Consider the following 22,617-nt stretch of genomic DNA (forward strand, 5'->3'; position numbering starts at 1 on the left):
ATAGCCGTTTTGGGAAGATCTACCCCGACCAACATGTGGCGATGTACGCTGTGTTACAACGCTATGGGTAATTTATTCACGGCGGACATGAAACATAGCCTAATCTCACTTTCAACGATTATACCCTCACAACGCCTATCACACATCTAATGCTCTTCGCCCTTACGAGAACTTCGTGTCATAACTTTTTCCCCACCACCAGGTTCAGTTGCCATAAAGATTTCTACCACAGTGCGATCAGCAACGGTTGAGTCACGAAATGTTGGTCGGAACCTTCAACACTACTAAAACTACAAGGTAAGGGGGTACTCAATAACCAGTTCAACGAGCCAGATTGCCTCACTCCATCATTCGACCACACTACAACAGCAAACATCAAATACATTTTTGAAACCATCGTTTGGAGGAGCAACACTGTACATATAAACTCCGTAACGGAAAGAACATACTCGCATCTAAAACTTAAAAATTCTACTATGACGCGAATCAGGTTCGTGGTGATAGAACTTTCAATTTCGGCCTTCCATCTTCAGAATTGGTAATAGAAGTGCCCCTCGATCTGACTAACACAACAACCACAAACTGAGGGTCTATATTAACCTAGTACATTTGCTTATGTAGAATAGCAGTAGCAAGGCCCCAGCTGTCGACGATCAAATAATATTAGAGGGCTTACTAGGTAGTTAACAGCAATGCTTCGGTTGAACAGATCAACGGCAATGCTATATCTTAATAAACTACAGAACTCGAGGAGAGAGAGCTCACAGACAGCCACCGCGCAAACGGAGCACCAAATGAAGGGTCGACTCCTTCTGGATGTTGTAGTCCGAAAGAGTGCGCCCATCCTCCAACTGCTTGCCGGCGAAGATAAGACGCTGCTGATCTGGAGGGATACCTTCCTTGTCCTGGATCTTCGCCTTCACATTCTCGATAGTATCAGAAGCTTCAACATCAAGAGTGATGGTCTTACCGGTGAGAGTTTTAACGAAGATCTGCATACCACCGCGGAGACGAAGAACAAGATGCAAAGTAGACTCCTTCTGGATGTTGTAGTCGGACAACGTGCGCCCATCCTCCAACTGTTTTCCAGCAAAGATAAGACGCTGCTGATCCGGAGGGATACCTTCCTTATCTTGAATCTTGGCCTTGACATTCTCGATGGTATCAGAAGCCTCAACATCGAGAGTGATGGTCTTACCGGTGAGGGTTTTAACGAAGATCTGCATACCACCACGAAGACGAAGAACCAAATGAAGGGTCGACTCCTTCTGGATGTTATAGTCGGACAAAGTGCGACCGTCTTCTAGTTGTTTTCCGGCGAAGATAAGACGCTGCTGATCCGGAGGGATACCTTCCTTATCCTGAATTTTCGCCTTCACATTTTCAATGGTATCAGAAGCTTCAACATCGAGAGTGATAGTCTTACCAGTCAAGGTCTTAACGAAGATCTGCATACCACCTCGGAGACGCAACACCAAATGAAGGGTCGACTCCTTCTGGATGTTGTAGTCCGAGAGAGTACGACCATCCTCCAACTGCTTGCCGGCGAAGATGAGACGCTGCTGATCCGGAGGAATACCTTCCTTATCTTGAATCTTGGCCTTGACATTCTCGATGGTATCGGAAGCTTCAACATCGAGAGTAATAGTCTTACCAGTCAAGGTCTTAACGAAGATTTGCATACCACCGCGTAGACGGAGAACAAGATGCAAAGTAGACTCCTTCTGGATGTTGTAGTCGGACAACGTGCGACCATCCTCCAACTGCTTTCCAGCAAAGATGAGTCGCTGCTGATCCGGAGGGATACCTTCCTTATCTTGAATCTTCGCCTTCACATTTTCAATGGTATCAGAAGCCTCAACATCGAGAGTGATGGTCTTACCGGTGAGAGTTTTAACGAAGATCTGCATACCACCACGAAGACGAAGAACCAAATGAAGGGTCGACTCCTTCTGGATGTTGTAGTCCGAAAGGGTTCGGCCATCCTCCAATTGCTTGCCGGCGAAGATGAGACGCTGCTGATCCGGAGGGATACCTTCCTTGTCCTGGATCTTCGCCTTCACATTCTCGATAGTATCAGAAGCTTCGACATCGAGGGTAATGGTCTTACCCGTGAGAGTCTTCACGAAAATTTGCATGGCTGAGTGAGAGTTAACAGAAATATCACTGACAAAAACGATTGAAACCGTCGGACTTAGACCGTGAGCATAAACTAACTACTATACCAACTCAATGAATGTCACAGAACTAAGTCAAGAGACTATCAGAAGCCACATTAACGAGTGATAGCTACACACACGACAGGTCCTACAATGACCACACACTACAGCAACCAAAAACCGAGTAAAGCTAGCACAACATATAAAGCGTATCCAATGACGCTAGAAAGCAAGGTTGCCACTGCAGCCGTGTCACAATCGGTCGACACGTGTTTAGAAGAACGCTGAAGCTACTCCCATTCCTCAGTCTTAACACACGAACACAGAAAATGCCTCTAAAACGTGGAAGGCATATGATGGAATCGAGGACTCTCAAACAGTCGAGAAGGAGAGTCGCTTAGCTTTTAATCAGCGGCCGGAAGCTTTCCGTCTCATCTTGCGCACGCGTGCAAGTGTTCGATCTCTCGAGTGATTCTCGCTCGCCCAGATGATCGATAGGCGAGGCCGACGCTATCAGAAGAGCCTCTATCCAGGAGTCCATCAGTCAACATGGTAATAAGGGAGGTCAATACAGGGATTTAGATCGTGTTGTGGTCTAGAAGGGCATGCAATGGCTCTGGACAGTCGTGCCGCTTCAATCGGAACTCCAGAAATAGTTACTTCGTGGGGTGTGCGGGAAGGCCCGTGTCGTTGTGGAAGATCCTCCCAATATCTTTGGTGATTTCAGACCAAGGGTACCACTTCGTTTGGACGTCGTTTGACCAAGTCTCACGGCCTCTGTGTCCGTTGCGGCAAGAGATCGTAATAATAGGGAATCAATAGAGGGCTTGTTGACTCGTCTCTTCTTTTCAGCTTCCACACTCAGCAGAAGCACTGTGCTTCTTGCGGCTTCCCCAACAGGAAGATGCGCAGCTTCAACTGGTCCATCAAGGCTAAGCGTCGTCGCACCACCGGTTCCGGTCGTTGCCGTTATCTCAAGCTCGTCGACCGCAGGGCTAAGAACGGCTTCAAGGAGGGTTCCGTCGCCAAGAAGGCCGGCTCCGCTGCCTCCAACTAAATTGGTGGCTAAGCAGTGGTGCACCGTTGTCCTGACCAAACGGTAAGGAGACGGTTCAGCAAGAGCAGCTAAGGTCTGGATGACTTCCTGGTACTTCAAAGAGATGTCGTGTTTGTTGAGTTGTCTTATTGGAAGGGGTAGTTTGCTGTTAATGAATTTCCGCTTGCACTAGATCGAGTTCGGCTAGCTCAATGTGGTAACTAGTTGCAAATATTTGGTTGTTGGGTCGGGTGTGGTATGGCCTTGCCTGTATAAGTTGTTAAATAATATCCATCCTTAAGTCATGGTGGCTGCAGTGAGTAGTAAGGCTAAGACGTCCAAGAAAGTGGCCACAAAGGGGTCGGTGAAGAAGGCCAGCGGCAAGAAGATCGCGGGGTCTTGGGCTAGACTTAGAGGAGTAGTGCGGTTGGGAAGGCTTCCCACAGGTTTCTACGAACCAGAGATCCGCAAATTCCTGTCCCAGTTTGGCACCATTACGCGCCTCCGTTTGGCTCGGTCGAAGCGAAGCGCTCGTTCGAAGGGGTATGCCTTCGTTGAGTTCAAGTCGCATGATGTTGCTGAGATCGTGGCGAAGGATATGGACAAGTACTTCATCATGCAGAAGCCTATCAGTGCTAAGCTCTTGGAGCCAAGCCAGGTTCATGAGTCCCTCTGGGATGGCTGCACTAAGACCGGCAAGGGCCGTGGCATTATTAACATGAAACGCATTCACGTTAAGGACAATAAAGAGAAGCATAACAGTCGTCCTGTCGATGAGAAGACTGGCTTGCCTGTTGTTAGTGAGTCGGCTAAGGCTCGTAAAGAGGCCAAGAAGGAGGCGTTGAAGAGCAAGTTGGAGGCCGCAGGGGTGAAGTATGATCTGCCGTGATAACAACTATTGCTTCCTCCAAGACGTCTTTACCATAATAGGCCTTCTTGTACGTAGTACCCACTCAGTTACGTAGATGTTGGGTTATCCAGTTTGGGGGTAGTGAAGGACGATATCGAAATGAGTGATAGTGATCGTGGCGTTAGTTGCTGTTGCCACTGCATCTTTCCTCGGACGAATGACAGCAGCTCCATCATCACTTGAAAGGGAGAGTAGTGAGGGAGTACCGACTGAGGCTTCTACTGTAGCTGACACGACAGCTGAGATGGGAAGAGAACACATGGTCGAAGGCCAGAAACAGTACTAGGGGAGTTCTCTACTGCACTGCAGTAGTATTGTTATTTCCTATTTTTGATACGCCTCGATCTGGGGCATCCGGAGGGCGTTCCTATGTTGGCATAGTTGTTCATTCCCCGATGGAAAGGTACGACATATGTACGACTGATGCCCAGACGAAGCATATGCAGGCTAAGGACCTGTACACTGAGGAGTGGACTGAGTGAGTGACCATAGTAGTGTTGGTGATGGTTGGGAGATGTTAATGGAAAGGTATCAGCATCGAGTGAAGGCGGATACTGACTGGCCCAAGGTCGAGTGCTTCGTGAAGGATCTCCTGGAATACGATCTATCTACTGAACAGTCCTACAAGGCTTCGTAATATAGTGACGGTGGGGAGATTCGAACTCGGGTCCTTTTGATATGGGGTCTAATCGGTCATCGTACTCCACTATATACTGCCCATGTATATAGTATATATTATAAAGTATCTATATATCTGCATATGTGAGAGCAGATATCGAGCAGTGCTGCGGAAGGCCAAACTGGTTCCTAGTAAGGCCCAGCTGCAGGCGGCCTATACTACCCTGGTTACACGGGGAGACGTCCAACAGAACGAACACTTTGAGCGTAATGTGCATGCTTGGTCTCAGTCGAACAGTGCTGCCCCCTCAGGCATCTTCCTCAAGAAGTCTATTCGTTCCAACTCGGGAGTAGTGGTCATCACCATAGTCACTGCCCCCGGACCCTTCTCTTGTCCCAATGATTGCTATTATTGCCCTAATGAACCTGGCCAGCCGAGGTAGTAGTGGAGGAATATACACATTTAGTGACATCTTCTGGGCTTCATCTTCTCGGTAAGGAGGCGTACGATGGCATCGACAGCCTTCAGGTCCTACTTGTCTACGGAGCCGGCAGTAGCGCGAGCAAATCAGAACAAGTTCGATCCAGTATTGCAGTTTTGGGACCGTGCAACCACTCTAGCGAGACAAGGACATACTGTGGATAAAGTAATTAAAGGGAAGGTCCCTGGTTCGAATCCCACTGCCTGCATTTTGTTATACCTAGGTTGAGATCATCGTCTTGGGTGGAACGTGGTCCTTCTACCCTCCAGAGTACCAGGAGCAGTTCTGCAGAGATCTGTTCTATGCTGCTAATGTCTTCAACGAGAATGCCATCGCAAAGAATAGGAAGTTGGGTAATACTAGTGCAGATCAGCTCTCACGCCAGCATCTATGTTGGTGACAACTACTGACTCGGATGAGCCTGTTTGGAGGTCTATTGATTGTTCGAATTATGCATGGGCACCTTGTGGGTTCTCACTGTCTTTCCCCGCCGTTTAGATGTATCTTCCTTGGAGGCGCACAGCATGCCTGCCCTGAATAGCCTATATCGCGGAAAGCTCTCTTTGGAGGAGGAACAGGTTCGGAATGAAGTTTCTGATTGCAAGATCATTGGTAATAGGGGAACTGTCTTGTTGTTCTCATAAACCCAACAATGGGAGTGGCCTCTTCCTGTACGATTGAAAATATCACATTGGTTGTGACATGCACTGATAAAATCCTAATCCTCGTTGGCTAATTACACCTCAACTGTATTCGCCCTGTGCTAGGAGTACTATTTTCCCTCATCGTTGCTCAGCGGGAGTCTCATGTAATTCACGTCTGACGTTGGAGACTCGTCCGGACTACATAAACCCAACAGAGCTGAGAAGGCTGAGGACTCTAGGATGCACAGAGTCCAGATCGGTGTACAGCATACGGACAACCAAATATTGAAAACTATCAACAGGTGAGGCGGGTTGGCTACTGAGCCAAGCACTGGTGGATTCTCGAGGAGGACCTTCCTCTTGAATGCCTCTTTAGTGATGGAGAATTCAATAACCCTCGCTCCTCGCAGCTTTCAATTCTATTCCTACTTTGCTTCCATCGAATTGTGGAAAACTGGATTACGTTGGTATTGTTTGACAGTCGAACAATACCAATATCACTAGTCGAACCTCGACTGACGCGATTTCACCATAATTTGTGTCCTCCTACGACTCGTTAACGATGGAACAGCTCATTCCCTGTGCCAGAGTTGACTGTATTGTTGTCATAGCAATCTCTGTTCTACTGAGCGTGAGGTCGTCGATTTCAGAGGTCACACCGTGGAAGATTCCATTAAGGCCGTGAAGCTTCTGAAGGAGTCCTGTTTCAAGGTGGACATTCACCTCATGCCCGACTTGCCTACTTCCGACCCCGAGAAGGACAGGGAGATGTTCCAGTTCGTGCTGGAGACCCCCCATCTACAGGCCGACCATTGGAAGATCTACCCTTGTGAGGTCACCCCCTTCAGCACCATCGAGAAGTGGTATAGTGAAGGCAGCTATATACCCTACACCGAGGTGAGTGCTTTTTGATACTCCTGTCAATTGAGGGCTTGTGTGCTGCAGAAAAACCCGAAGTTGCTCGTGGACTTATTGGTGTGGACTAAGGCTCGGGTGCATCCCTGGATACGGTAGGATCTGCTGTTCCTCTTGGCATTCCTCGTGATGCTGCATATTAACTTTGAGTTCCTCTTACTTGCTGTGTGTGGCTATCCAAGGCTGCATGATCAGGCTTAATCGAGTGATTCGGGATATTCCGGAGGTCTCCATCATCGCTGGCAACCAGAATACCAACCTTCGACAGATGATTTTCAAGGAGCTCGCCAAGCAGGGAAAGTACTGCAGGTAGTAGTCCTAGGATCTAGAGAGGATAAAGTCCCAACAGGGTCGCACATTGTTGTCTTGGCTCACTGGGCGATCCTCCAGGAGCTCGCGGCAATGAGAATCGCATTATGAGAGGGAAAGTTTAACTACTCGTTTCAGATGCATACGATGCCGGGAAGTGAGGGATTGGCCTGAAGACGATTCCCTTCTACGACTCGTCAAGCGATGGTAATGGGTTCCCATGTCGCTGGGCTAGAACTGGAGTCAGACTTCGTCGTTATGTTTGCTATACGTCGTCGCGTAGTAGATCCCCGTAGAGAACAACGGCGTGGCCAGCATGGTAGTGGTGTGTAGGGATTCATGTTGGTGGCTCTTTCAGGTATCGTAGTAGTGATGGCGATGAGTGTTTCCTTAGCTTTGAGGGGAGCATTGATCGAGGAGTGTACGTACTGGAGCTGGGTTGAAGGGTATCGCGTAGTGGTCTTGTTAGGGGTGGTGGGGCTACTGAAAGAGGCATGAAGAAGAAGCTGAAGAAGGAGGAGAAGAAGAAAAGCAAGAAGCAACGCAAGGCCCAGCGGACAGAGAGTTCTGCTGCGGAGACGCCCGGGATGGGGTCCTTGGTCTTGGCCAAGCTCAGTGCGGGTGCTGACAAATGCGGTAGGGAGAGAATAGTTGAATACACTGCGGAAAATATCGTCGCCGGGGATCGAACCTGCGACCATGTCTGAGCCTTCAGTTACACTACAGCAGTCCGTATGGAGAGCAGCTCGATCTTGGGTATTTGGGACTGGTCTCGAGGATGCGACACCAAAGGATAACGCTCCACTGTATGGACTCTTGCGGCTCCGTTTCAACGACAACGGGCTGACCCAGCGACATAAGTGGGTGAAGTGGATCTCACGGTGTTATCGCCTATTGTTGGACTGCCAGGGTCTTCCCGGAGCTCAGCGGCTGTGCTCTGATTCGCGAGCTTCATGTTTACGGCACAGTACAAGCTGTTCGCCAGCATAAGGCTGATAGAGCAATGAGCCAGGTACGAGGATGTCTTATTCTTTTGACCATCAATCCAACAGATCTCCAACGCTACATCGTTGCACTCATCCAGTCACTTATCATCGGCAGCAGGGGGAACGGATGTAGCTCCAGTGCAGCACACAGGTAGGCTGCAGAGACGAAGGTCCTCTTCGCCCCATTTGTACCATGAGCAGGCCTGGGCAGAAGATTATTGGCTGAAGCTGAGCGCATGGCGGTCGAGCGAGGATACTCCAAGATCGCAGTCATCTCAGGTGTGGGCGTCCGGAACTACTACAGGAAGTTCGGGTGAGCTAACTTCAACTCGCTGGTCGGTGGTGATGGAATAGAGTCGTTGTTTGGGTAGGTATAGGATGCCTGGTGAAGGAGTAGGCCACTTCCTTATCAAGGATCTCAGCTCACAGCTAGAGGCCCATAGAGCTCAATGCGAACGGGTTCGGAGGAGGCAGATAGTGTTGGAGACCACAACCGTTGTCGGGGTAAGTTCAGTGAATCTGACCGATTAGATCTTTCCCTTGTCAGATCGCCACTCTGTGCGGCCTTGGGGTTGCGTATCTGGCTCGCAGGAGGAATTAGGGCATCAGGCTCTAGTGGCAGCTGCAGTGGAGGAAGTTTCTGGTAGAGTTTCACTCCTTCTCCTCTTGCCTGTATTTGGTGGTGTATACGCTGCTGTATGTATTTGTACAACGTCTCATAATCAACCGCTGTATTTACAACAATACTGTCCTCGATTCTCGAATGGCGTCGTGTTAGTCAGCAGAGTTGAGGTCTTCTCTAGTGATCCACGGTGAATAGAGTTAACTCAATTGCGATGATCGTACTGCGGCTCAAGTCCCGAGAAGTGGCCCGAGCTGAAACTCGTTATGAAAAATTGTCAGTGACAATCGCTGTGTTGATTCGACAACGACGGCAATATTGGCTTGATCATGTATCTCCGACCTGGGCAGCGCTTGGTTGCGGCCTCCATCATGTCTTTCCTGTTTGTCTGTTCTCTCGCCATCAAATCCTCTGCCATTTCTCGTCCATATTCCAGTTCAAGGGGGGAGGGGGTGAGCGTTCCGCGTCATACGCGGCGCGTATAGGAACATAACACTCTGACAAGTCAAACAGAAAGAGTGGATCTCGCTCCCGCTCTGCCATCCATACAGAATGATGAACAGCAACGAAGCGTTCTGATCAGTCGAAGACAAGGTATTCGCCAAGTATCCTTCTAGTGCACACAAAAGTCGTATCTTTGATGTCCCATCGATCTCGGGGGCGTAGCGAAAAATGCAGTGTTGCTAATTAGGGTTGTAATTCATTAATTTACCGCTTCTTGGTGATGCTAGTGCGTAACCATGTGGGTGCTGCTCTTAGATTTTTCACAAGTTCGATAATGCTCTCCCGTATTGCTACTGGATCCGTGTCTGCTGCTGTTGCCCCTGCCAGCCGTATGATGGCCGCTAGGTGCTTTTCCGTTGCTGTCGGCGATGCCCTGCCCAATGTGACTGTGAGGGAGGCTGACCCTGGTAAGCTCGGTGTATGGCGTAGGTGTCCTCCTTGTTATTCATGTCTTCCTCAGGTGACACCAAGTCGCTTCGCGATATTTTCGGTAACGACAAGGGAATCCTCTTTGGAGTTCCCGGCGCATTCACTCCAACCTGTGACCAATCTCACTTGCCTGGGTAAGGAGCGTGTTCGATAGTTGTCTAAACTTTTGAGGTGTTGAAGAGGAGTGCTGCTCTGTGATGTTAAAATGAATATCTCGTTCCACTTCATCGGATTCTGAAGCAGAACCGACAATGGATGCTCATGACTTGTAATCTTCTCTCTGAGAGCAGCAGCAGCCGTGCGTCCCGTGTGTAACTCGTGTGATGGTACATTGTTGAGAACTGTCTACTTTCAGTTTCATTCGTGATTATGACAAGCTCCAGCAGAAGGGTGTTAAGACTGTTGCTTGTATGGCTGTGAATGATCCCTTTGTGATGCAAGCTTGGGGAAAGATCAAGGGTGCTGACGGAAAGGTCCGCATGCTATCCGATGTCGATGGCGAGGCTGCCAAGGTAGGACATATGGTTTAGTCTTCTTTCAACGAGGGTATTATGGAGTGTTGATGTCAGGCTCTTGGTACCAACTTCGATGCTACTGATGTCCTCGGACCCATCCGCACTAAGAGGTTCGCCGCTATCGTCGATAATGGCAAGATCACTGATCTAGAGGTCGAGCCCGATGGAACTGGTCTCTCGTGCTCGAGGTCCTCCAACATCATGGAGAAGTTGTAAAGTGAAAAGGATCGACTTTTCATTCACTACCCAGCGGTTGATGCATTGGTTCTACTTGACAGAGCTGCTCGCCGCTTAGTAAGCATACTTAATGCTGTATCTAAAACAGAGTAGTTTCATTCATTTGAAGGATTTAGTTATTCAATCATTTGTGAGTTGCTGCGTGTATTCGTATAGTAGCGGGTTGACCGTATAGTTCCTGTGCCATCAGCTTGGCTATAGTATGAATTCTGGCGTACAAATTCAGGTTAGTAGAGAATTAGAACGCCATACGTTGCAGACTCCGCGATGCCTAGCTTGGGGAAGACGTGTGTATTCCTTTCGATGCTTAGCTTGACAGGAGAATCATTTCCGATCTAGTCGAAAGGATGCTATCGTGGAAGGTGTAGGCGAGATTGGTCAGATGACCTTCGTTATGCGTAGAATTTGCACGTGTCTACTGAGGATAGACTGCCTGAGATCGCCCATAATATGTCGGTGGTTGCGAGAGTAGTCAAACAAGCCGACCGACGGTTGTGGACAAGCTGAGAAAGTCTTCTAGAGGGCGTACAGGCTCTGTACTACACGGAAAATTTTTGACTAGTGTCACACGACGCTGAAGAGTGCATGTGCGAGGAGAACTTTACAGGAGGATCTTGTCGGTATATCCCTCCGGTGATTGGTGTCAGAATACGACAAGCTTGTCGGCACACTGGCGGAGAAGTTCGCAGTTACATTTGAAGGATTAGTTTTAACAGTCGCAATTGCGTTTCTCGAGTTAGGGCGAACCGTTAGGGATTCAACACTAGCCTGCACTATTAGTTTAGAACAAGTTTTACGCGGTGCGAATCACATCTAGGCGTATGTACTGAGATGATAAGCAAATAATGTCTATTAACGGACCTAAACTCTCCTTACGATTTCTAACCACGCAACTGACCATATTGTATTATCCCAGAGAGGGCGGACTACGACCCTCGGAGGATTCTGGCGCTATATATCTCGGACACCCTAGACTGGCAAACTATAGATCGGTACTCCTGGAAGCTGTACTCTATTGTATAGGCGTATAAGGGGTCCTTAATCCTACCTAGAGCTCCACTATCAAACACTAGAGCACTCGGGGCCAGATGGAAATCACATGAAAGGAGCTCGGCGCTTCCCAGTAACTGAGATTGGCGCGCCAGAGACACCTCGAAAGCCCGAGATGCCCCCACTGCTAATTGCTGTTCTTGATATCGTCTGGAGGAACAACTATAGACAAATCGGGGACCGGGATTGGGACAATTTGACTTACCTGCGGTGTGCTGCTAGCACGAGTGGTGATCTCGGACTGCCGACAAATGCCCTCCATCACATCTTGTAGTTCATTCACTTGGGCGACCCTGGTCTTTGCTGCTGCGATTCTGAGACACCATAACGCCCACATAATCGGCAAGAGTCTCGAATGCACATCAATCGTTCAGCTCGATAGCATGGAGGCCTTACCTGTCTAATGTGTCTCTATATTCTGCCCGTGTCTCCATATACACCTTGAGAAGATCTTCATACCGCAGCTTTAGTTGGGCGTGTTGTGCGATCTGTGAGCGAATCTCGGCGGCGATACGATGTGAATATCCATTCACCTCAGGATACCGTGACTTCATAGCTCGCAGCTTCTCTCGAACAACTGCCAGAAAAAACAGATTTGTGATACCCCACTGAATGCAGCACAAAATGTCGGTTACACTTTGGTACACTTATATGAACGATTTTTATCAGTGTGGGAGATGTGCACATGGTCAACTACGTGTGTCGGTGACAATATGAAAATTTAGAGGGAATTTTGCGAAATTCTTGTTGGTTTCTGACCACTTCCACCCGAGTTCATGCATAAACTCCCATGACCAGTGAGGAAACTACCGAGCTCAGCTGAGGAAAGCGAACACATATCCCAACACTAATCTTCATACCAAATTTTTTCTGAATGTCCTGTTGTATGCGATGGAACACGATCGCGGTTTCAACTGAGCGTGGCACCACAGCCATGCGATTACTCTCTTTCTTGACCATAGTTTTCTGGCCTGTAACGAGCTTCTGGTTTAGTTGAAATCTGAGGTAACTCTCCCAGGCTTCAATAATCTCACTGGGGCTCGCCCCGATCAAACCAGACTGAGTTGTTAGAAAGGGAGATCAGCCTCGATACGGACTCGTGATGGTCCCCACTGATTGCAAATTCAAGTTGGAGTCGTCTCGCTGTGGTTGAGGTCCTCCTTGGAGACTAACCAGTCGGACCTCACGAAGGGAAGAGTGTCCGGCACGGGATGGTGCAAGTATCAGTACCCGAGCATTGCCCTGTCCACAAGAGGGGCATTCTCCCATCGAGCGGTATAGGGCTTCACCGTGTGCTTTACAGAAGATGTGCATGCATGGGCCATCGAAGGCCAAGGCTCTACTTGTGAGGATGTTAGTACAGCCTCGGGCGTTGCCTGTCTGTTGTGCTCAAGTCAGGGATAGGGGGTGTGTTCTCACAGTAGAAGTGCTGATCCAACGTGTTGTTATGCTGTTGGTGTGTGCCTCTCAAAGCTGTTGACATCGTGTGGAAAGTAGAGGTGAAGGAACACGATCAAGGGTCGAAAGATACACGATGCAACTAGGAAGGGTTCCAAAGGGCGTGCCGTAGTTTTTGTAGTGGGATGAGAGGGACAGGTGTTGTGGTTCGTAAGAAGAGGGTGACTTCATTGGATACCAGAGTGATAAACATTTCTAGTGTAGGAGTGAAATCAAATATTGTGTCGATCTTGCACATCTTGTATTTCCTCGACTTTTCCGTTCTGAGCAACAAGGCTCATGATGCACTGTGCTTTGAGGAATAGGTCACTCGCATGGCATCATCTTCGGCGAGAGGCTCTAATGAGCCCGAGCCCCCAAGGCGGCTCTCTCCCCGTACACAGCTATTCTTTTTCATAGCCTGTGAGCTACTGGTGTACATGGACCGAGGAGTCCTCGCTGGTAGTATACCCCGACTCAGGGTCGAACCTGCGTGTACTAGGGTATTTAGGATAGGCCTGCTTCCCCATATAAAAGAGTCAGTTCACAAAGAAGACTCTCTACCCTTGAGCTCAGCCGCAGCAGGCTGGCTTGGTTCAGTGTTCATGTTCGGGTACTACCATGATCAGTGGTAAGTCAATCCTTATGCCTTATGTACCTAGATACACTATCGCATCTCCTATATTCGCCCGACTCTCTAGGAGAGGCCCTTGTTGGACGGCTCGGTCCATAGCCATAGGTAGGGTCCTTTCTATGAAGGGGGATAGTGGTGCCAACAGGTTTGATAGTCTGGACGGCCTCCTGCGCATCAACGTACTTGTTCGTTGGGAATAGTTATAATGCACTACTATGGTGTAGACTTCTCACAGGTGAGCTCTCACCAGTTTAGGTTAGTGAATGAGCCGTTAGGTGTTGGTGAAGCTGCGTTTTGCTCTCTGGCACCAGTAGTGATCGACGATGCCTCTCCTGCTGGACGGAAGTCGTCTTATCTCGGTAACCCTGATGTGGATGAGTGCATATTGTTGACGCTTTGTGGTATCAGGGTTCTTTTTCATGTCGATATACGTTGGAATTGCTCTTGGTAATATAGTGACATCTGGGGTAACTTCCTGGGCGGGTGGTAAGACCATCTTCCTTGTTGAGGTGATACTTGGAGCGTCGATGAGTATAATCAGTCGACCTGTCAGGCATGTTTGATGATACCAGTAATAGTACTGTGTGTGAGATGGCAGTGGAGGTTTTCGACGAATGCTCACCAGTATACGGAGCTCAATGCTTCGACTACGAGCCTTATTGGTGACATCAAGCAAGTCCTCATGGTAGTGACAGCTGCCTATTTTGTGGCGCGTGAAGGTTACTTTCCTCAGTCGAGGCCGTTTGTACTCATTTGCCTCGGATCTGCTGCCTTCAACTTCGTAGCTGGTGGTCTGGCAGTGCACGGCCCCACGATACTGCGGGAGTCTCTCCAAGCCAGCCAGGCTGTTGCCACACTGGGGCTGGGCCTTGCTACTGTATTCACAGGTAGGCCCTCGGTATAGCGGAGATAGGGGATGTCATTGTGTAGGGGTAGTGGGGACGTATTTTGGCGGTTGGCTCAGTGATAAAGTAGCTGGAAAGGATCCAAGTGCAACTACTCGAGCCAGGAGTGGGTCTAAGATATCCTCCGTGATGAGCGCTATAGGGGTAGTTGGAGTTGTTCTCAGCAGTGCATGGTGGTATCAGCAGGCACTATCGATTGCTTTGACAGCAACGGCCAAGTCGACCTGGGCCTTCCTTTTTATGATGTCAGTCGCTCTGTTGGCATCATTTGCGACTACAGCACCGAGCAATGTTGGGTAGTGGTAATGGAGATAGCGGTATCGGAGTCGTTGCTCAGGCTAATGAGCACCGTTCCTGAGGACGTCCGGAGCCAGGGCCTAGCTATATCGATTGGAGTAAGCCACCTTATTGGCGATTTCCCCAGTCCAGTGATTATTGGTATGTATAGTCTTTGTAGTCTCCCTCTATTATTAGTCTTCCAGGTGCAATAGCGGACTGGTCCAAGAGTTGGTCAGTGGCCTTGTTGTTCACAGCGGTGTGGATGTTGCTTGCGGTGACATTTTGGTCTTTAGCGTGTCGGCACGTCACCATGTATGGAGCGGTTGTCCCTACCGCACCACACGTTACTTATTATCTTAGCCAAGCCAGTACTGAGGATATTGATGAGGAGGAGACGGCCTTCGATCCTGTCATGGACGTTGTGGAATGAGAGTGTCAGTGAATTCGACCGTAATTGCCACCGTACTTATGCGTTATACATTTCTGCAACGGAGCGTGATGAGTTCAGTGCGGTAAATGGATTGCATCAACTACAGCTGTTTCCCATCGCTATCATGTCGTGCCCCTCTGTCGAGTCGGCCATGTATAAGGTGGATGGGAGGACACCCGAGATGTACATGGGAGACCACAATGTTGTGAGATGCTTGGCAAGGGGTGATTGCGAATGAGGGTCCTTGTTGGTAGGAGAGAGGCGACGAGGCTTGGCCGGCCGCAGTATGGCCGACATCCTCAGAGAACAGCGGCACTCCTGAGAGGTGAGGTCCAGACGCTCGGCACTTACGAGAGTCGGGTGGATAGTTGACTATTCCTATCTTGGGAATGGAGGGACGTGGGGTGTGTGTTTCAGGAGCTCTGGTCATCACCATCATAATGACGTTGACGTACCATTGGTAGCTTCTCCCAGTGGTATGAGTTCGATGGCCAGTCCTGTGTCGCAGCCGTACAGTGGGCTCTACACGGTAGTCTTCCGTCTGGTGTAAGGAGTGAGATGGTGTGGAAATGGGAAGGGTGGAGTTAGATACGACCCTCGGCAACAAGGCAATGCATTGAACCACTCTAGTGTGTTCACACCGGCACCTACTACGGCAGGCAGCGCTCATCCTTATGAATATAGTGGCTATGGAATGGGAGGCCAATACGTGCCTTATCTACAGCAAGGGGTTGATAAGCGAGGGAGTGCATACAGTAGGGTGGAGGGGTTTTTGGTGAGGGGAAGATCGTAGATAGGTGAAGACACGATGGCAACAGCATGTCAAGGGGCCTGCTGCTCGGGGGTAGTGTATGGGTCTCCTGGGCTACACCCTAGGGAATGGCAGGCTTATACCCCTGGCCTGCCGATGGACTATACTCGGCAACAGGGTTGTTGTAGGGGGGCCATCGAGCGGTTGGTGAAGGAGGTTGGCTTTAGGTGGAGTGGTGCCGGTGGAGAGTTGTCCTTCTCCTCCTCATCATCACACTGGTGGTGATGGAGTGTATATGCCCGCGGGATTCTTTACATCAACACCCTTGAGCCAACATGCAGGGATGCAGTTTGTTCATACGCCTGGACTTCCACATGCAACATGCACTGGGCATTTTGGTAGTAATGGGGCGGGTGCAGGGATCGAACTTGAGTTACTTGAAAGAGAGGTGGTCATACTAACCGTTGGGCTATATTGTTTGTTTTTAGCACCTTATGGAGCCACACCAATCCCTGGTGCTTATGCTACAACTGCAGTCGCTAGTCCTCAACAGCACATGAGATTCGCATGCTATGGCAATGCTGCCGACCGGCATAGTTTTTATATGGGCTCCACGGCCGTAGCAAGCACTCCTGTCCGTGGGCTTCCCGTCCTTCCTCGTTTTAGGTTGGAGGTTCTAGTCCTGATGCCAGCCCAGTAGCAGCAATGATGGGCAAGGTGAGCGAGGAGGAGCTACGGAGCGCCATGCCTCAACAGTAAGCAGGGTCGTACCTTGTTGGTCAGCTCGAGGATGGTGTGAATGGAAGGTGTGTTAGGTACCTGGATTAGGACGTATGCATTCATCACTCTTTCAATTCACAACTCCTTCTGTTGTTGGAGATTCATCGCTAGTCTTATGGCAGGAGGGTATGCTCCTACTACTACTACAGTCATTATCTTATTCGTAGTGCTGCATGAAATGGCAATGGGCCACTCTCTCATCTACTATGGTATCGTGTTATTCGAGTCGTTGATGCTTACCTCTTTGGGGCGTTCGCCTGTCCTTATTATTACTCTCCATTGGTCATAGTCTGGTGACAGGCGACGAGAAGGAGGATGTCATTTTGCACTTGCGGCTTGCAGAATGGTACCACTCCTCGGCTATATCGTCTGTTATAAAGGCCGCACTTAGTCGGGGAGCCGCAGAGGGTCTCAGCGCCGAGACGATTACCGAAGACAACCGTCGCTAGCCTGGCAGAAGAGACTAAGTTGACTCAACAAGAGGTGGAGGCCCTGTATGACAGGTGAGTGGTGATTCAAGCAAGCTGATAGGAAGACTGATAGTATATCAGGTTTCTCAAGGTGGCTCCAAGTGGGCGCATGATGGAGGAGGACTTTCGTAATACGTTGGGGGTAATAGTAGGGAACAATGCATCATGGCCGAGGCTCGACCGTGGCTTGTGTTGTGGTGTAGATTCACATTATTAGATACTAGGGTTGGGTTCGAGCAGCTTCATCCCTCTACGGATGTTCGCAGCATTTGATACCGACGGCGATGGGACACTCACGTTCAAGGAGTTCGTCAACAGTCTTGCTGTTATGCTTAGAGGTAGGCAATCGCGCTTGTCAAGGCAAGGGATCGCGGAAATCGTCGTGAAAAAATACAGGAACACATCTCATATGGTTATATACTCCTAAGCGCGTGGTCTGTCGGGAATTAGGGCGGTCAATAGAATTGAGGAGGTTCGGCTAGTTTGAGTAGGAGTGAGGGGCCTGGAGGATATGCACAGAGTCAACTACGTGTGTTGGTGTCGAAGTTGGGAATTTTGGAAGTTTATCATTGGTTTCTGTATGTTTCTACACGAATTTGTATGTAATTTTTCAAAGTTTGGGGGAACTACTGAGCTCAGCTGAGGAAAGCGAATATATACTCCAAAGAGATGTGATGTAGTAGATGGTGGTTGTAGGCACCGACTATGAGAAGCTGAGCTTGAGCTTCCGTATGGCGGACGTTGGGGGTCATGGTGGACTTACCTACAACGAGTTTAGGTGAGCTGTGGGGTAGGTGTGAGGCTGATGTGGGGGATTTATGGTAGGGACATGATAATGGCGTGCCACTCTGTGACGAACCTGTTTGAAAAGGAGGAGACTAGAGAGGAGAGGCGGCTGGTCAGTGAGAGGCGTATAAGACGGTAGGTGCGGCATGGGGATTGATGGGTTTGTGGTATGTACTTGGAATAGAAGATTTTACGAGGGAATGGGAATGTGAAAACTCGGGGCTTTTATGGTACGATCATTGGCCTCAGGTTGTTCACTGAGCTGGCCTCTGGGATGAGCGAGGACGGGGTTAGAGTGATGACGGAGGAGGATTATAAGGTAGTCTTCGTGTGATGTGGCGGAGGAGTGGTATGGTAAGGTGATCAGGAAGGTATTCAAAACAATATGGACTTCCTGCAAATGCTGGGGCTCCTGCCTAGCACGACTCCATCCTATAGCCACAACGCTGTGGGTGCTTCTCGTGGGCTCAGAAGTGGTAGTGATACCAAAGTGGTTATGCGACGGTAAGGAAAGTTGGAGGTTAATAAAGGGGAGGAGTTCCTTGTTAGAAATGCATCAACCCAGTCGATATCAGCGGACAAGCCGATATCAAATGAGACTCGTTTGGAGCTCCGGAAGGAGTTGAGGGAATTGAGGGATATCCTCGCCGCATATATGGGAGGACAGGGGGCGTTGGGAGTTGATGATGATGCTGTAGGTTACCTCCTCTGTGTCGGTTCGGTTGTGAATGTTGATGAGGGTGGTAGATTGTGGAAACGTTAAGACTAAGTGACGACTCGCATTGTTGATCTTGAATAATTCGGGTTAAATTGGATTCTCGTAACGCGAGGCTTGTGTGTGCGCATCGCGCTATGCTTATATATACCGGAGGGATCACTAAGTGAGTGAGTGTGTGTGATGTAGGTCCAAACGGATGTGCCGGAATTGTCGGTATTGGACGTAAAGGGCGGTGTATCGGCGTCCCAACTCATGCCTGAGCCCTCTAGGGCTTCTCTACTATGGTGTTGTGTCCACCCGAACGACGCTCGTGGTACAAGCATCGATGATGTTGAATTGATGGACATCCCTGATGAGGAGGAGCTCACTATTCATCGGCCAGTGGCTCGGGTGACAGTAGCATCCTCTGGTCCTAGTCAGCCTAGAATAGTGGATGTGTCCGCTAGAGTGGCCCACTTGTTGAATATTATAGATGGTAGTGGCTTGGCAGTGGACGCCTCGGTTCATTCGGAAGGGTAGTAGTGCGTGGGTGTGAAGATTGACTAGAGGGATTGATCAGATCAGCGAGCCCGCGGGCTAAGGGGGAGTTGGGTATGGATATCCCCAATACGCCGAGTGATACTAAGCTCAGGGTGCCGGACTATGGATTTTTCCGTTCTATGGCCAGCATGAATGTTGCGGCGCCTGGTAGTATGATGGGGGTAGGTAAACTGCAACTTTATTGATGCCTGGTGGATGTCCTCTGACCGGTGTGGGAAGATATGCACATGCTTAACTACGTGCGTAGGTGACATTCGAGGAATTTTCATTGGCTTCTGTTCGTTTCTACCCGGAATGGTATGTATGTAAACTTCAATAAGTAGTGAGGAAACTTCTGGACTCAGCTGAGGAATACGATCGTTTATTCAAACACTGCTGCTGCTGCTGATAGTAGAGAGTACACTGGAGTTACGAGTTGAAATTCGATGTGGGCTTATACTATGATGATCCCCTATCAAAAGCTCTTCGCATGCTCTTCGTGGTAGCAACTTCCCCGCTTTCGATCACACGAAAAGTTGAGGAGTAATATTTCGTCAGTGGTGGAAAAGGAATGGGTTGCCTTTATAGTGTTTGAATGTCCAGTAGTATAGTACGAGGGAAATGCTCATCATTCGAAGTCGCTTATGAGAAGCTAATGTTCAGGTGGGGATGGCCCGGAGCACGACTCGGGGCACCACTACAGTTTGCGGCGTGGGAGCAGCATCGATCCGTATCGTTCGATTGAAGGAATCGATGTAGTAGTAGTAGTAGCAGCAGTTGTAGTAGTAGTGATGTCTTTTGAGTTACGGTGTTTTCCTTAGGTTGACGCTCATTCGACGCCCCCACAGAGTAGTAGGAGACGATTGGGTAGGATAGGAATAGGGTTTGGTGTGGTATGACTATGTTGATGATTTAGACCATAAGGCTAGCCGTGTACGGCGGCTATTGGGACCTAAGAAAGGACTAGCTGTTCATTTTGGTCACGAGGATTGGAACATGGTCGGGAGTACACCGCTAAAAGGGAGGTGGGGGCACTTCCATGTGTCTTAGGTGTTGAACATGATGATCGGGCTCCGGATATCGGTAGGTCGCCTTGCTCAAGAAGTTGATCGTCCGGTGTTGGATGCGGACTTTCTAATGAAGGATAAATTCTCTATTGTGCCCAGAGTTGCGAACATATTTGACAGCAAAGTTTCTGACAAGGTAAGTAGCGCGCGCCCGAAAATGAGATGGTAGTGGTAGGGAGTGAATTCAGGTTACAATAACGAGGTTTATAGACTATGCGCCGTATGTTTTCAAGTCCCTACGTCAGCTATCGGGTATAACGGATGAGGAGTACCTTCGGAGTGTTGGGCCTGAGCAGTTGCTTGGTAGAAGGATGGGCAAACGAGTGCTGAGGCGGGTTGCTGCTGATTTAGGCAATATGCTGCTGGGAAACCTATCAAGTTTGGCGGAGCTCTCGACCGAGGGGAAGTCAGGCGCGTTCTTCTATTACACTTCGGGTGGGTGTTAGTGGGGCTTCTCTCTTTAAATCGTTCGTGATCTGGTTACTAATTACGCACGGTAAAACGTTGTAGAGGGTTTCACAAGGATGGTTGATACGATGAAGGAAGTCGTGGGGTTGAGCTCCTACTAGGACATCCATCATTCTACAGCGTAGTTTTTGGTGATGGTGCGGAAGCACTCGGGTTTTTATGAGGCCTGTGTTCATTCAGATGGTCAGTTTTTGTTGAAGACTGTTTCGGCTCGAGAGAAGAAGTTACTCAAGCGAATGCTGCCTGATTATTATTCCCATATATCGCAGCATGCTGGGACCAGTCTTATCTGCCGTTTCTTCGGTCTGCATGGTATATCGGTGTGACACTTGGTACGAGTCACCAAACGGCGTCAGGTTTACGACTCAAGCACGCGAATGAGTTCACGGGCGGGCAGAGTAACGAGCGTCATTCGAAGATGTATTTCGTGGTGATGGGGAATATGTTCAACGCTAATGTTGGTGGGTTCGGGCTCGGTATGAGGGTAGCTTATGTTAGTGCTGTTGGTGATCAGAAATGCACCGGCGTTTTGATTTGAAGGGAAGTTGGATCGGTCGGTCGACCGAGGGATTCGATCAACCAGGCTTTGATAAGAGTGTTGCATTGAAGGTAGATTTGACGGAGTTACGGTATGGACATTTTTCTTCTCGTTCAGGATACGGATTTTGAGAGCCTCGGGCTGAAGATAAGGATTGGCGAGACCTCACGGGCTGCCTTATTGGACCAGATTCGCCGAGATTGTGAATTTTTCGCGCGCCACAATATTATCGACTACTCAATGCTCTTGGGAATTCATGAGAACAGGTGAGGGCTGATGGATGGAATTTCGTGGCGCGTGACGGAGTTTGGTCACTCAGTTCAGCGGAGATGTCCGTAAAGCGTCAGAATACTGGAGGCAACGGACTTGATGGGGAGACCCGACTCGCGCAGGGACGAAAGTGGGCATGAAGTGAATCTTTTGTGCATGCGTGCAGCTGCTATTAATCATAGGTATCGAAGTTCTACTGTATTCGACGCAGTTGATGGTAGTTGTAAGTACTTCCTCGGTATGATTGATATTCTCACCGAGTATGACACTAAGAAGAAGGCTGAGAGGCTGTTGAAGGCCATAAGGTGAGTCGGGGTACTTGGGCACTAGGTCGTAGTCTTATGCAATGTTGACAACAGTGTTGGAATATATGGTCGCTTTCCTCAATTGAGTTTATTCATCAATTATAGAAGCTTCTTATGATTTGGAGGAGATGTGTACAGAAACCAACAAGAATTCCCCAAAATTTCCGCAGCATTTTCGTATTTTTACTAGCACATGTAGTGATCGTCTGCATACTTTTCCACAAGTTCGTGGGTAAAATCATATCACAGTGGTTGTGAAACGTTGTTGATCGAATTCTGCTGTCGTCATGGTGGTCGCTCTCAGATTTTATTGACGAACTCTCATGATTGAGCTAATTATCTCAGCAAAGGCGATTTGAATAACGATTTCGTTCGCACTGTACATATGTGCTCTCTCTGACTTCCATCATCTTTTTTGGGTTTTACTTTGTAAGGCTGGCTGGAATCTCAGTCAGCATTAGAAATGCTCAGCGGCTTCGCGTATGGGAAATCGACACTGCGGTTTTTGGTTATTATTATTTTCGTGGTTGGAGTTTTCGTAGCAATGAACTTATTGAATTACGATATGGGAATGCTGTGGGAGTTTTATACACGAGTGATTTCTTTACTTTGATCTCATTGATACCTGTTTGCGCAGGTATCCTTCGGGAGGCGTATCGTGTGCCCCACCAGAGACATATGCCCAACGGTTTTATCAATTTTTCGAGTCCAACATTACCTAAGTTGCCTGCTGCATGCATCTAGCTTGACCGTCTTCCGCATTCATCCGTAACTGTCCATTACGTTAGTGTTTTCCTTCTACTACCATTGGTGCAAAATTCATTCGAGAATTGCTTATGTTCGA

General features: G+C 48.9%; 7 protein-coding genes across 8 annotated transcripts; 6 read left to right on the forward strand and 1 right to left on the reverse strand.

Moving 5' to 3' along the window:
• Window positions 1-610: 610 nt before the first annotated feature.
• On the reverse strand, window positions 611-2,168 carry Pmar_PMAR029513 (polyubiquitin, putative). Its single transcript, XM_002773487.1, has one exon. The coding sequence runs from the start codon at window positions 2,136-2,138 to the stop codon at window positions 762-764; it is 1,377 nt and encodes a 458-aa protein (XP_002773533.1). The 5' UTR covers window positions 2,139-2,168; the 3' UTR covers window positions 611-761.
• Window positions 2,169-2,769: 601 nt separating this feature from the next.
• Pmar_PMAR029514 (60S ribosomal protein L37, putative) lies at window positions 2,770-3,317 on the forward strand (the record flags this gene model as incomplete). Its single annotated transcript, XM_002773488.1, has 3 exons — window positions 2,770-2,829; window positions 2,887-2,960; window positions 3,012-3,317. The coding sequence occupies 3 exons, from the start codon at window positions 2,770-2,772 to the stop codon at window positions 3,214-3,216; spliced, it is 339 nt and encodes a 112-aa protein (XP_002773534.1). The 3' UTR covers window positions 3,217-3,317.
• A 152-nt stretch (window positions 3,318-3,469) lies between these two features.
• Pmar_PMAR029515 (nop15p/nopp34, putative) lies at window positions 3,470-4,152 on the forward strand. The gene has a single exon (XM_002773489.1). It carries the CDS (start codon window positions 3,500-3,502, stop codon window positions 4,082-4,084), a length of 585 nt encoding a protein of 194 aa, XP_002773535.1. The 5' UTR covers window positions 3,470-3,499; the 3' UTR covers window positions 4,085-4,152.
• A 70-nt stretch (window positions 4,153-4,222) lies between these two features.
• On the forward strand, window positions 4,223-8,795 carry Pmar_PMAR029516 (hypothetical protein). The gene is made up of 21 exons (XM_002773490.1): window positions 4,223-4,384; window positions 4,509-4,583; window positions 4,634-4,738; window positions 4,878-4,990; window positions 5,036-5,162; window positions 5,253-5,370; window positions 5,429-5,558; window positions 5,704-5,817; window positions 6,037-6,151; window positions 6,500-6,746; window positions 6,795-6,859; window positions 6,960-7,073; window positions 7,212-7,280; window positions 7,432-7,494; window positions 7,543-7,709; window positions 7,789-7,933; window positions 7,983-8,085; window positions 8,126-8,210; window positions 8,261-8,372; window positions 8,431-8,563; window positions 8,607-8,795. The coding sequence occupies exons 1-21, from the start codon at window positions 4,263-4,265 to the stop codon at window positions 8,658-8,660; spliced, it is 2,376 nt and encodes a 791-aa protein (XP_002773536.1). The 5' UTR covers window positions 4,223-4,262; the 3' UTR covers window positions 8,661-8,795.
• A 664-nt stretch (window positions 8,796-9,459) lies between these two features.
• Pmar_PMAR029517 (conserved hypothetical protein) lies at window positions 9,460-10,345 on the forward strand (the record flags this gene model as incomplete). The annotated part of the gene is made up of 4 exons (XM_002773491.1): window positions 9,460-9,592; window positions 9,646-9,748; window positions 9,970-10,126; window positions 10,184-10,345. The coding sequence occupies 4 exons, from the start codon at window positions 9,460-9,462 to the stop codon at window positions 10,343-10,345; spliced, it is 555 nt and encodes a 184-aa protein (XP_002773537.1).
• A 3,153-nt stretch (window positions 10,346-13,498) lies between these two features.
• Pmar_PMAR029518 (conserved hypothetical protein) lies at window positions 13,499-15,158 on the forward strand (the record flags this gene model as incomplete). 2 transcript variants are annotated; one of them, XM_002773492.1, is made up of 9 exons in its annotated part: window positions 13,499-13,592; window positions 13,763-13,846; window positions 13,896-13,996; window positions 14,041-14,172; window positions 14,221-14,374; window positions 14,418-14,536; window positions 14,579-14,688; window positions 14,730-14,830; window positions 14,875-15,158. In XM_002773492.1, the coding sequence occupies 9 exons, from the start codon at window positions 13,499-13,501 to the stop codon at window positions 15,099-15,101; spliced, it is 1,122 nt and encodes a 373-aa protein (XP_002773538.1). In that variant the 3' UTR covers window positions 15,102-15,158. The 2 variants fall into 2 exon arrangements, with proteins under 2 accessions (XP_002773538.1, XP_002773539.1); XM_002773493.1 differs by having other exon boundaries at window positions 14,730-15,158.
• Window positions 15,159-15,225: 67 nt separating this feature from the next.
• Window positions 15,226-22,571, forward strand: Pmar_PMAR029519 (phosphatidylinositol-4-phosphate 5-kinase, putative; the record flags this gene model as incomplete). The annotated part of the gene is made up of 30 exons (XM_002773494.1): window positions 15,226-15,306; window positions 15,356-15,426; window positions 15,690-15,856; window positions 16,080-16,250; window positions 16,341-16,471; window positions 16,519-16,569; window positions 16,933-16,978; window positions 17,024-17,135; window positions 17,184-17,244; window positions 17,320-17,440; window positions 17,799-17,880; window positions 17,928-18,023; window positions 18,138-18,207; window positions 18,256-18,392; window positions 18,438-18,582; window positions 18,793-19,121; window positions 19,166-19,293; window positions 19,789-19,880; window positions 19,947-19,992; window positions 20,042-20,124; window positions 20,176-20,328; window positions 20,381-20,495; window positions 20,544-20,627; window positions 20,841-20,972; window positions 21,017-21,121; window positions 21,175-21,269; window positions 21,316-21,464; window positions 21,518-21,598; window positions 21,651-21,773; window positions 22,411-22,571. 30 exons carry the CDS (start codon window positions 15,226-15,228, stop codon window positions 22,493-22,495), a joined length of 3,342 nt encoding a protein of 1,113 aa, XP_002773540.1. The 3' UTR covers window positions 22,496-22,571.
• Between the last annotated feature and the right edge of the window lie 46 nt (window positions 22,572-22,617).

Source organism: Perkinsus marinus (assembly GCF_000006405.1).
Source record: "Perkinsus marinus ATCC 50983 genomic scaffold scf_1104296958776, whole genome shotgun sequence".
In the NCBI taxonomy this organism is placed as follows: Eukaryota; Perkinsozoa; order Perkinsida; family Perkinsidae; genus Perkinsus; species Perkinsus marinus.

Bases quoted from the DNA above. Each gene is read 5' to 3' on its own strand.
- Pmar_PMAR029513 (XM_002773487.1), bottom strand. From the start codon at position 2,138: ATGCAAATTTTCGTGAAGACTCTCACGGGTAAGACCATTACCCTCGAT.
- Pmar_PMAR029515 (XM_002773489.1), top strand. From the start codon at position 3,500: ATGGTGGCTGCAGTGAGTAGTAAGGCTAAGACGTCCAAGAAAGTGGCC.
- Pmar_PMAR029516 (XM_002773490.1), top strand. From the start codon at position 4,263: ATGACAGCAGCTCCATCATCACTTGAAAGGGAGAGTAGTGAGGGAGTA. The intron at 5,163-5,252 runs GTAGTAGTGGAG...GACAGCCTTCAG, and splicing joins AATGAACCTGGCCAGCCGAG to GTCCTACTTGTCTACGGAGC. The intron at 5,818-6,036 runs GTAATAGGGGAA...CTGACGTTGGAG, and splicing joins TTCTGATTGCAAGATCATTG to ACTCGTCCGGACTACATAAA.